The sequence below is a fragment of the Rhododendron vialii genome, chromosome 2a, assembly GCF_030253575.1.
Source record: "Rhododendron vialii isolate Sample 1 chromosome 2a, ASM3025357v1".
Classification (NCBI taxonomy): domain Eukaryota; kingdom Viridiplantae; phylum Streptophyta; class Magnoliopsida; order Ericales; family Ericaceae; genus Rhododendron; species Rhododendron vialii.
The window spans coordinates 36,163,651-36,176,536 of NC_080558.1; the positions used below are offsets into that span (position 1 = coordinate 36,163,651).

Consider the following 12,886-nt stretch of genomic DNA (forward strand, 5'->3'; position numbering starts at 1 on the left):
CGAGGCACGTGATAGCGCTCTCCTCATGAACAATATACCCCCTCCTGCATTGTGTTGAATGGTATTCCTTGCCCACGATACATCGATCTTCAAGTTTCCTTCCGTACAGTGAAGCAAACTCACGAACCAATCGGAGAAATATTAGGAAATGAGGAGACAAAGTCTAGCCACCCTTAAAAATCTCAACAGCATTTCTCCCCAAGAAACCCACGAAATATCACATGTATGTGGTATTTAATAGTACATCAAAACCAAATCTAATTAAACATATTAGTGTAAAATATTAAATTAGAACAACAACTTCCATACAATCCGGCAATTTACATTGCTAGGAATAAATCTAAGAAGGCCAGAGCATCTGTAATCCCCATTTACATTCCTCTCATTCCCAAACAGCACTATGATATATATATATGAACAAGTCACTCTGTCACTGATGATCGCTGACACAAAAACATAAACTCATGACATATTTTACGAGCAATATTAAGCATATGATTTATGTGCATGGACGTGTCTGGAATCGTCCAATTTATACAAGTCCGTCATCATTTAGCGAGGTTCACGTGTATCAGACAATTCCAGACACGGCTTTGTTCGAACGTGCATGTAAAGACTACATTTCAAAAGAGCATTTCAATCCGAGGCAGTGTGCTAGTGATGGAAATGAAGGTGCAATCCATTTTTAGCTAGTTCTATTTTGGGATCCAGCATCCATGAAGCCCATAGGGAAGACCGTAAGGGAACTTTGCTCTGGCAATTTCTTCAAACGATGATCCATCCAACACCAATGCATATCCTTCGCCGTTTTTGTCGCTTATTATGGAGATCACCACCCCTGCGTATCCAATTTATATGCACGTTGGAAGTGAAGTAAAACAAAAAAGCATTTACATACGTAACATTTATGCATAATAACCTGACATTCAGGTGCGCGTACGCTACCCGAATTATCAAAAAAAAGAATGACTTGACAATATTCTCTGACAAGGTCATATTAAACGGAGTACAATAGCATTTAAGTTGCTGCTCATAATCTCAAATCAACATTGAAATATCATTTTGAATCACTTTTTTGTTTTTATGGTAGGAGTAGTTGTGTTTGTAATAAAATTTTCAAAAACTTTCAACTGACCGTCGTCTTCTTCTGTAACACCAGGCCGGGGCACAAAGAATGGTTCTGAGGGTACAGAACCCTCGTCGAACCAGCTCTTCGCCTTCTTTTCCACCAAATCCAGCTGCAATGCGATTTAAACCGTTAACCATCTATATATTCGGAATCCGTCGATATATAGACTCAATGAATACTAAGTACTGCATTTTTGTTTTCCTTTTGTCAGAAGGGTAATCGTACCTTAGTAAGGGTGTTGGGGAAATGACAAGGGCGTTTGGCACCACAAGCATAAGCATATCTGTATTTCTTGCCCAAGTAGAAAGGGTTGATGCTGCACATGTCCATACCCTTGCCATGTTCTTCTGGATCCAACGCTGCCTCTAATTTCCCATATGGACTCCCATCTAATGGTATTACAAAACGACCAACCCTGTATATATATATGTATGCATGTGTACACAATATTATATAGCCACTTTGTTAATAGGTATATCGGGAACTTTGATGTTTTTTTAGGTGTCCCAGGAACCGCCCCGTATGTCGATATGTAGAAATTATGCAAATACAGTTAATTGGGTTCAAATCTTCTCTGTCCCGAAAATCTCTGTGCCGAGGGGTTTTCCGGCTGTTGGATTGTGTATTTTTTTTTTTTATGTTTTAAATCTAATGGCCGAAAAACCCTTTGACATAGAGGCACAAGGGTTTTCGGCATATAGAATCCTGCCTCAGGTTAAGTGGCGTTGTGTTCGGTTCGGTCTTTAAAATTTGATGCGGAAATCGGAAGAACTCGAGCCTAAACCAAACCTGCTGATTCTTTCAACGTTCGGCTAAATAAGCCTAAATAAGCCAATTGGCTTATTTTTTTTGTCCTTATTCAAAAAAAATTCGTATTTGTTAGTTTTTCGTCAATTTTTTGGGAATTATTACATCGTCATGACAAGAGGAATTTAAAAAGTAAAATATTATGATCGAAATCCAATTTTTTTTAATAAAGACGAAAAATTTGCTTGTTGACTTATTTTTGTCTTTATTCAAAAAAATTAGGTTTCGATCATAATTTTTTACTTTTTAGATTCCTCTTGTCATGACGATGCAATAATCCCCAAAAAAATTGACAAAAAATTAACAAATACGAAAAAAATTTGAATAAGGACAAAAAAATAAGCCAGTTGGCTTATTTAGCCGAACGGATTAATAAAAACCGAAACAGCCCTTGCGGTTAAAGGATCATAGGTCAAAATGACAGGATTAATGGGACCGGTTCAGGTATCCATTGATTCTGGTAAGATTGCCATCCCTATTTTGAGCTCATGTTTGAATCGTGAAGAGTTCATTTGAGATCAATTCATTACCCGAACAAATTAAACTTGAGCATTTTTTTAAAACTCGTTAAATTGACAAACCATGCTTGAATAAATTACTGCTTAACTTGTTTAGCTTCTCACGTGTAAAAATTTCGAGCAACTCATGATTGTCGATTGACTCGATTAAACAGATCGTTTGAGATCGGCTCTAGTCAAGCTTGAACATCTTTTTGAAATTCATTAAGATTTTAAACAAAACTTTAACAGTAAGCTTCTTCTTTTTTGACTAGAAATATTAGTTGTTAATTGTAATTAGTGACGGTTAAACCTGTATTATTTGTGGGACTACATGTTGCCTAACATTAGCATCTCACTCCACTTGCACTAAGCTTCTTTATATATCAACATACATGATCAGGTATGACTTCCCTTCTTTTTTTTCTTTGTTTCCTTGTTTTGTTTTGTTTTTTTTTTTTTGTTTTTGTTTTTGTTTTTGTTTTTTTTTGTGATATGGGATGATCTGTTTCGTTAAACGTAAAAGCAATTATATAATAAGAATTGAATTGGGTGGTGTCTTATTACGCTAGATGTCAAAATTTATTTGCTCCGTGCATTTTTAGTGTTCAATTTGCGTAAATCTAATTTTTTATGGAATAGCATCATTACACTTTAAAAATTGTAACCCTTCGTGGAGACATTATTATTACGCTTTCTATGAGATTCTTTGGAATCACTCAGGTCAAAATTAAAAGAAACCTATCTTTTATTCATTAATTTTTCATAGTAGACACTTATTAAAGGTCACAAAATGAAATACTTGACCGTAAGAAAGGAATGACAGGAGTATGATGGTTTTTAAATCCTTTTTGTGCCCTTTTCCATACCAATCTTATTCCCTCAGTCTCATAATCTCAGTTTTGAAGTTTCAACTTTTTAAAAGGATATACGTTTAATGCAATTCAAGTCATATAATTTTTTTATTTTTGCAAAATTCTCCCTCTATCCTAAGCTTTCAAAGTGTTCATACCCACTTATGAAAGATTTTTTCAAAAGTTACAAATGGTGTTGAGTTTTCAAAATGATCATGTATTTTAAGACATCTCAAAATGAAAAGACCGATTAAAATTATGGGACGGAGGATATTAAATTAACAATTATTAGGACGATAGCCCTACAACTAGAGTTAGGGATGGTTTGGCTTTTAATAATCTTTTTGGATTAGTTTTTGTCTTTGTTCAAATTTTTTCCACCTTTATTAGTTTCGAGTCTTTTTTTTTTTTGGTTGTAAATTATTGGTTTATCTAAAAGAGGGGAATATAAAATTTAAAAAAATCATGATCAAAACCTTAAAAAGGTTCACTCAAAAACAAAAATTATCCCCAGCGTACAATTTGATTTTTTGGATTAATACTTTTGTCCTTTGGATATGCAAAGTTTTTCATTTCTGGTTCATATTGTTATAATTTTATGCTTTATTTCTATGAATCAATAACCTAAATTTTTTTAACATAAATTTAAAAGTTAATCCAATAATAAAGTCACTCCAAACCACCCCTCAATAGCCTATGTTCTTCACTAAATACAACCTTAATTGAAAACACAAATAACTTCATTTGTGTACGTATATGTAGTTGTATGTAGAGAGGTATATATGGTACATACCTAGCATCTGGCAAGACATCCTCGCCGGAAAATGCTCGGAGGTTCTGCAGGCGGAGCTTGTCTAGGATCGTTGTATCGGCGTTGTGTTCACAGCAGTCGGCGATGACCGCCATCACGCGACCATCTTCATCTCTCTCTTCGTATGCGTTGATGAAATGAAATGTCACATACAGTGGAACTTCCACACTCGTCACCTTTGTACCAATATGACAAACAACAAAAATAAAAAGGGTTTTAAAAAATACAGTGACGGGCGGCTTTATTTGCCATGCCGATTATTAATGAACTACTGCATTTTAACTTTTTCCACAACTTATTTTATCAAATGAAAACATGAAGAAAATACAATTCTTTTACCTTTACATCATTTCTCCCCATTCCACCGAGCCTTCTTAAAAAATAAGTACTTATTTGCAATTTTTAAATTTAAAAATAATGAATTTATGATTTTTTTTTTTGCATCATTTAAAAGATCTCATCGAGGTCTATCAAACAAGATCTGTATTGTATATTTTTAAATTTCAGTAAGTTCATTATTTTTAAACTTAAAAATTACAAATAAGTACTCCCTCTGTCCCATTTTCTTTGTCCATTATTCTTTTTGTCACTTTAGTGTCTATTACATATATCTTTCAATCTATAATTTTTCATGATTTCGACAACTTTGTATTTTAAAACAAATAGAAATCTATCAAATAAGATCCATAAATCTATCAAAGATAAGTAATTGAAAACTGACACGAATATCAAAAAAGAACAATGACAATGAGACGGATGGAGTATTTTTTTTTTTTAAGGACTCTTAGCAGAGCACCTAAGCCATTCAAACAAAAATTTAATTTTCCGTTCAAAAAAACCATCATTTCACTAAAATTTTGACAGGAACATGCAACTGTCCTGCGCTAATTTCTTGATAGCTAGGTGGACGGAGCTTGTATGTAATTTCTTTTTGTACTCCATTATCCCAACTTGACATGGATAAGTGGTCAACTATTAGTGTTTAACGACTTCACATTGAGAGAGAGAGAGAGAGAGAGAGAGAGAGAGAGAGAGAGAGAGAGAGAGGACTCGCAATCTAATGACTTAAACATTTTAGGTAATCTGCATTCTTGTAAACTTAATTTATTTTTTTGTTTTGTGTGTTTTATTTATTTATTTTTAATTTTTTTCAGATTTAGGTGATTTTTTTTAGATTAATCATTCGCCTCAACGAGAACAGTTTAAAAAGTATAAAATTATGACCAAAAGTAAAAAAAAAATCACTAAAAACGAAAAAAAGTATTAAACAGCTGTCTTATTTGTCTAAAGTGCGATTTTATTTGGATTGTTAAAACATTCGTCCATATTTTTATACTTTTTCGATTCTTCTCATCGAGATAAACAATTAATCCCAAAAAAATACGACAGAAAGCTAGTAAAAAATTAGGAAAAGATAAAAAAATTTCAAAATAAGTTTTAGACTTATAAGCTTAGAAGAGCGCAGCCTAAGTCTCTTAGTGTTTAATGACTTAAACATTTAGAGAGAGAGAGGGGACTCACAATCTTGCCAGTGGCCTTGCACATAACATGCATAAACCCTTTGGACTCCGGACACCACTGAAACTTATAAAGTGGTGTGTGCTCGGCCTTCAATAAATTTTGGACACAATACCTCAACGGCATTTCGGGCACAATCACATAATGTTCGGTCACCGGGAACGAGTGGACCCATCCTGGTGCGGGGCCGCCTCGACAGTTTGCCCGCCCGATTACCTTCCTCTCGTTCGTACCCGGCTCCATCCTCACAACCAAATAACCCGGGTTAATCAAATCGGGCAACAAGTTCAAAAACTCCGTATCCGTCACGATCGGGTGGGCCGAGTGTATTAACCCGCCCAATTTGTCACTGTATTCGAATTTCCCCAGCGTGTCGAGAGTCTCCGGGTCAATCAGTATTGACCCTTTAATCGTCTCCGTCAGGCAAACGACCCGTCCATCCGCTAGTTTAACCACACCAGTGTTGGCGTTATCGGTCAGCGATGCGCCGGAGAAAAGTTTCGCTAGGTCGCCGATGTATGACAAGAAGTTGTCCGGTTTTGGGACCTCCGAGAATTCGCGGTAACACAGCTTGTTTGTGGTTTTGGCGGCTTTGTACGCTTTCGATTCGATCTGGCGGTGGCCCATCGTTAGTCGGCCGTTTTCGAAGTGAAGTCGAACGAGCGTGGCGTAGCCGTCGAAGAGGTGGCGGAAGTTGTAGTCCCCTATGTTCCATAAGCCCGGCCCGTTTCGAAGGTACGTCCCTCTCTGCATGGAATGAAAGAACCCAACCCCAAACAAAATCATGCACTTTTCCGGGTAAGGTAATCTTTTTTTATTCTTCTTGCGTGTCGAGATATATGGGTAACAAATGAAGAAACTTAATTCATGCTATCGGTTAGGGCCGGTCCAATACTTTTAGAGGCCCTAGGCGTATTAGAAACACGAGGCCTTATCTATTTTTTATTATATTCAAAACCAAATCTATGAGAATATATATCTATTTATAAACATATATTTTTCTTGTTAGTTTTAATTAGTTTGAGCTTTTAAAATAATTAAATGAAGCATAAGGTGAATGTTTACAAAAATGAACGGGATATCACGTACCTGGGATATACAAAAGTTTCCCAGGTATAAGAGAGGTCTTGGTATCTCCTCCGGTTCGTTTTCAATTTTTTGGCCACTTTCCGAGCATACTTTGATGATCAGTTCCGTTCATTTTGTAGAACTCAGCAAGAACATTAATCTTGACAAAATTTATGTTTGTCAGACTTTATTAAATATATGATCAACACACATGAAAATTGAAAAAAAACAAAAATTGGATCCAAAACACACTGAATCGAAACCCTATTTTTGTTTTGTTGCATTTTTCACGTGTTCCAATCATGTATCTACTAAACTCCGATGATTAAAATTTTTGGCAAGATTAAAGTTCTCACCAAGCTCTTCAAAATGAACTGAAATGATTATCAAAGTGTGCTCGAAAAATAGCCAAAAAATTGAAAAAGGACCTAAGAGGATACCAAGACCCCTCCTATACCAGACTCTCTCTCTCTAGGCAAAAAGTCAGGCGGTTTCAAAATCAGATCTAAGCCGCTTGGGGGGGAGGCTCGCCACTCTCCTCCTCCCCCCAGGCCAACCCTCCTCCTTCCCTCCTCCTTCTCTCCCTCCATCCTCTCCTGCTCCTTCCCTCTCTTCCTCCCCCCATTTTTGCATCTCAGTTCCAGTTGGGTCAACGCCTTCCTCTGTGTGGGAAGGCGTGACGCTCGAGGCTCGGCCTTTTCGTCTCCGACCAGTGGTCCCTTGGTTCCTCCGGTATGCCTAGTGGCGTTGGATGACTCTAATCTACTACGGTGGTCTTGGGCGGTGCGTGGTGGTGGTGATGTGGTGGCGGTGGGTGGTGGTGGTGTGGCGGATTTGGGTGGTGGTGGAGGTTTTTTTTCTGTTTTTTGCAGGTTTTATTCAAAATCGATTGGCAAAGATGACGGTCAGATCTGGTTCGGTTTCTCTCCGGCGGCGGCGGGTTGGTTGCGGTCCTCATGGATGGTTTTCTCTTGGTCGTCTTTGTGTGCCGAATTCCGGCCGGCGGCCTTTTCCGAGATCTCATTCAGGCGAGGGACCGGCAGGTCGTTTGCTCTGGTTGGTTGCTGCTACTTGTTTAATCGTGAAGCTTGGGGGTTTTTTGGTGGTTGGTCTTGGTACCCTTACCGTGGCTGCCTCGGTGGTCTCTCTCGTAGGCCGGATTCCAGCAGCTGGTTGCTACATCTGGGAGCGGCCGGATCGGCTTAACGGCGAGGTTGGGTCCTCCGGTGTCTTGTACGGTGGTGGCTGCCGTTGTGGTTAGGGTTATGGGGGTTGGCTTGGGTGGGCCAGTCCAGGGGTGGGCCGAAATTTGGGTGTTTGGGCTGTATTGTTTTACTTGAGTGTTGGGTTGGGCTCTATTGTTTCTATGTTGTAATTCCCTGTAGACCCTTCGGTGTTTGGGCCTTTGCCCGTTAGCGGTGTATTCCAACTTTTAGTTGGATCCCCTCTTCCCTCTCCCCATTTTTAATAAAGTTTTCATCTTTCGCCGATCAAAAAAAAAAAGACCCCTCTTATACCTGGGATATATAAAAGTTTCTCTACCTGGGATATACAAAAGCTTCTCATGTTATGATTGATAATTTGATATTCTAGCTTTTTTGACAACTTTTTATTTAATGGTTGTCATTTTTGTTTTACCTCTAAACAAAATCCGAACTCTGCCAGTGTGCTTGTGAATTTGTATGGTTCGCTTTCTTGAATTTCCAGTTTGATGTGATATGCGTGTGATGAGAAAAGAAATCACAAGCTAACATACCAGCCAGAGAGGAACTTCGCCTTCAACGACAATCTCTCCTTCCCACCTCTCCTGCCGGATGCTTGTCCATGCGGCAAGCTTCCTGTCATCGGAAATTTCTTTTTCCGGTGATGGGATAGTTTCCGGCGATTTGGTCGCAACCTTCATGATTTTTAAGTCCCTAGTGTTGCTGTTCTTGAAAAAAATGGATCTCCCCAATATGAACCCATCTCTACCATGGGCTGACCCGTTGGAAGTCAGCGCGCTCGACGGGAAAATACTAGTCTCGGTGGTCGAGAATGCTAACGAAGCCATGTCCAAAGACTAGATGTAAAGTGAATTATAACAAGAGGAGAGATGGTAGAGTTAAGTCTGAATAAGTGACATACTTATAGTGATGGAGAAGTATATATGCACAAATATTGGATTATTTTATTAAAAAGTGGGGGGAAAAAAAAGGAGAAAAAAATATGGAGAAATTCTAGTGGGAATCTTCAGTGCTGGTATTCGGGTAACACTTGAAGACAGCTTTGCACATTTTGTTTCACCAATTATATAGTTACCACTTTATGTCCATCTAATGATAATAAACGTACACTTGGTAGGATAGGAGTTCTTTCAGTGGTAGCCTATGTTGCACAAAATGTTTACAATCGGGAATCCAGAGTACAAATTCTATAACATTTACATATGAACAGAATTACAACGTAATGAAATTACAAAGACTGAAATGCAAACCGAAATACAGAATGGATTCGTGAACCGAAACCCGTGTTTCACACGGTGTCCTTAAAACAGATTCACCGCCTACCGGAGGGTGTTGAGGTTACTCAGCGTCTGTCTCCCAGGATTGATCCGGCTCGGACCACAAACGTCGAAACACTACCGAAGAACATCTTGGCGAACTAACTCAGCGTCTGTCTCTCTCTCACAATGTATCAGAATGCTAGTAGATTTTTTGTGTGAATTGTGTTGAACTATGCTATGAAATGCTCCTTATATAAGCAGAACTTGACCCTTGTAATGCTGCCTGGCCTTCAATTCGTAGAGTAAATGGCAGAATGAATTTAATGTGAAAAAACCCCCACAATGAATAGAGGAATAACCCCCACAATGAATAGAGGTAACCCCCACCATGAATATGAGGAAGTAATGGACCCCCAATCCATTCAAATTTCCAACAGCCTATGTGTGAACTACTTGTGTGAGCTAGAGAAGTGCAATTGGTTGATAATTGGGAAAGAGATCGAAGAGAGAAGTAATCTAGAAGGGTGAAGGAAGAAGTAGGAGGATAGAAGAGACCAAGGCAGAGTTAGTCTCCCTATGCAGGGTGTAGACGGGTTTCCCTAGATCGATCAAGTCATGAGGTTACTCTTTGAAAGAATGTTCTCCTTCATAGGAATCAACGCTCATCAACTTTCTCTTAGGAAAATCTCTTCCCCTGAAATTTGAGGGAATGTCTAGTATTTATAGGCACTTGGGCCGAAGACAGACAAAGAGTAGTCCAATAAAATTGCGCCACATGTCCGTTCCGTATTCCCTAGTCGCAATGGTGATGTCACCCCTCGCAAGCCTTGACTCGTGGGCATGCCCTCCTCGCGACAGTCCTTCTTTCTTTGTAAGCCACCAAGTCACTAGATCCCCTTCAATTCCCGCATGGGCAGGGGTAGAACTTTTTGAGGTTGTGTCCATACCACAATTGAGTCTTTAGGAAGGCCCCTCTGGTCCTGCCTTATGATCAAAGCAAAATTAGACATCTGGGTAAACTTTGTACCTCTTCGTCTTTCTCGCGTCTTTGGTCCCTTGCTCAGGTCTCACGACCCAAAAGACCCTTGCGATGGCTCTCTCTGGTCTATTTGCCCTAGCTAGCCTATTTTGCTCGTGGGTCCCATCTTGTGCCGCGTGGCGGTCACTAGCCATGTATCCTTCTCGCGACCCCTCTACGTGTCATCCCATGAATGGTGAGCCAAACTTCTTCGCGGGTTAATGGTCATAATTTTGACCGCGCCTACAGTGGTGTTCGTCTATTTAACAACATTTTTGGCTTACATCTAGAAATTGCCAAGGGATAGAATTTAGTCGGAAGTAATTACTCGGATTTCATGACTGATAAAAAAAAGTAGCAAGCTGTCAGAAATATCTACACACTCTCTCTCTCTCTCTCATTTTCCTAAGAAAACTAATCTACCTAACCAAAGATTTGCACAGGGGCCTTGGCTAAACTCCCTGGTCTTGTAGCCACCCTTTTGATGATGAGGTGTATGGTTCAATTCACAGGGACACGAGGATGGAGCCGGGAGGGACAAGTTGGCGGCGGCCACCATCACAATTTTATTCCAAAAAATTCTATTACTATATTGAAAAAAGTATTTTATCCCAAATTATATAGACCCAAGACCAATAAAAAATTTTAATTTTTTATTGTACAGAAGAAGTCTTTAATTCTCTGGTTTTATTTCAAGAAAGGAGGCCCAAAAAATAGTCCAAAACCAAATTCAATAGGCTAAGTGAAATAGTATGAAACAAATTTCACACTGGGTTTTTATGAATATATACTCTGTGGAAAAAGACAAAAGGGGAAAAAACCTAGAAGCAAACAAATAAAAAGGAATGTATCCATGGCTATGATTGAGTGGCGTCGAGATTCGCGAACAAGCCACTTTCAAAGTACTCAAGAGGATACATACATTGAGAAGGTCATATTGCTAAAAGTTTTGATGTCGATTCTATTGACATATGGAATGAGACTCAATCTTTATTCTCGTCCGAGTCATAACTTCTTCAAAAGATATAGTGAATGAATTCAATTTTCATTTGGATTGATTGATTTTATCACATAAAATAACGATTCTACTCTAGAAGCAAAGATGTGGGTGACCAAGAGGGCGCGCTAGGAGACTTGGGATCCATCAGCACGAAATGCTTGCTTAAAGTCGGCCGGCCGATAGGCGAAAGAGAATCAACTAATTTAGTTCTGATCTAAGTAGGCTCGTAAATAGGGAAAATTCAACCCTGGGATCCGGGGCCTGACCATCAACCGTTTGCGGTCACCCTCGGTTCTGACCACTGCGCATGTCCATGAGAGACACATGCACCTTGCCCGTCCAAAGTGGTTGTGAACCAATCAATCATTCTAGTTGGTCCATTTCACCTCGATCCCAAAGCAACCATGTATAATTGTCTCCATGAATAAACACACTCCCATTTCCCATCATTTGAGTCTCATTGATTTCCCCCACTCATTTATTTTCTTAGTCCATACCACTTTGGGAAAGTGGGTGCCCAAAGTTTCTACTTTGTCATAAAAAAAAAAATATTACATGATTTGGTGGGCCTCTTTATATACAGTACTGCTATGAGTACCGACGGTTTTTATAGGGAAACCATACCGACGACCGCGCCGGGCCGTCTCCAGATATCGGACGGCCGATCCGAGCGGTCCAAAAATTCTATAAAAAAAACAGAGGGGGGCCGTCGCGGGAATCAACGGTATCCGATGTGTATAGGGTGCTTGATCTAAACACCCTATTTTTGTATATACACATATATACATATATACACGAAAAATAGGGTGTTTAGATCAAACACCCTACACACATCGAATGCCGTTGATTCTTGCAAGTGCCCCATCTGCTTTTTTTTTAGAATTTTTGGACGGCTCGGATCGGCCTTCCGGTGGCCGAAGACAACCCGGTGCGGCTGTCGGTACGGTGTACCTATATCATTTTTTCGCTTGATATATTTAGTGGATGTAGTAGATTAATTTATAACAAGTGCAAATATGGGTCCACGTGTCTGCCACCTGGTCCCTTTCACATGGTCAAAGTTCCCAAAAATTAATCCAAAATTCGCTTCCAATTTCCAAATGGCAGACAAAAGCTGTCTTCCAGTCAAATTACTTTCTCCTATGAACAATGAACTTTTAATCATTGCAGTTGCAGCCGTGGAAAGAAAGTTTTTCACTGGAGGGTCAATGTGTCGACGGTTGTGGGATCCCATATTCCGTGGCTGCTACTCACAGATAAGAGAGAAACGTTATTTACGGAGCTTCCATGAACATTCTTTTCACAGAGGCGCCTCAATCTCGCGAGTTTACTTTGGCTTTGGAAGGTACAAATTTTAATGAAACTTTTTCGATGCCGGACCGTCCAAAGTCAAAACGGACCGCCGCAAAAACCGTCTAAAGCCGAAACGGACCACCGAAATTGCGCTCCGTGAAAACTTATTCACAGAGACCCATGCATAAGTTTTTCTCCACAGATAAACATATATATTGGCTGTGAGCATACTCTCAACTGAGAGGTCAATAATCAAATCTTATCCGATTCGAGAATTAATTGTTATTTCTCGTTTTGAGTATTTCTCCATTCATTTTTGGATTCTCCATTGTGTGTTTCTTTGTCAGGTTGTTTTCTATATTAGCTTTTTTTTATATTAGTTTCGGTTTAATATATTACTGACTCTTTC

The 12,886-nt window shown here is 39.2% G+C and overlaps 1 protein-coding gene across 1 annotated transcript; it reads right to left on the reverse strand.

Moving 5' to 3' along the window:
• Nucleotides 1–256: 256 nt before the first annotated feature.
• LOC131316510 (carotenoid cleavage dioxygenase 8 homolog B, chloroplastic) lies at nucleotides 257–8,801 on the reverse strand. Its single transcript, XM_058345907.1, has 6 exons — nucleotides 8,441–8,801; nucleotides 5,620–6,363; nucleotides 4,081–4,274; nucleotides 1,355–1,544; nucleotides 1,136–1,238; nucleotides 257–838 (listed from the first exon to the last, which is right to left on the reverse strand). Exons 1-6 carry the CDS (start codon nucleotides 8,732–8,734, stop codon nucleotides 696–698), a joined length of 1,668 nt encoding a protein of 555 aa, XP_058201890.1. The 5' UTR covers nucleotides 8,735–8,801; the 3' UTR covers nucleotides 257–695.
• Nucleotides 8,802–12,886: the final 4,085 nt, after the last annotated feature.

What these genes read in the sequence shown, in the direction of transcription:
- LOC131316510 (XM_058345907.1), bottom strand. Translation starts at nt 8,734, where the DNA reads ATGGCTTCGTTAGCATTCTCGACCACCGAGACTAGTATTTTCCCGTCG. An exon ending in GCAAGGCCACTGGCAAGATT is followed by an intron (nt 4,275 to 5,619) that starts GTGAGTCCCCTC and finishes ATTGGTACAAAG; the next exon opens with GTGACGAGTGTGGAAGTTCC. An exon ending in GATGTCTTGCCAGATGCTAG is followed by an intron (nt 1,545 to 4,080) that starts GTATGTACCATA and finishes ATATATATACAG; the next exon opens with GGTTGGTCGTTTTGTAATAC.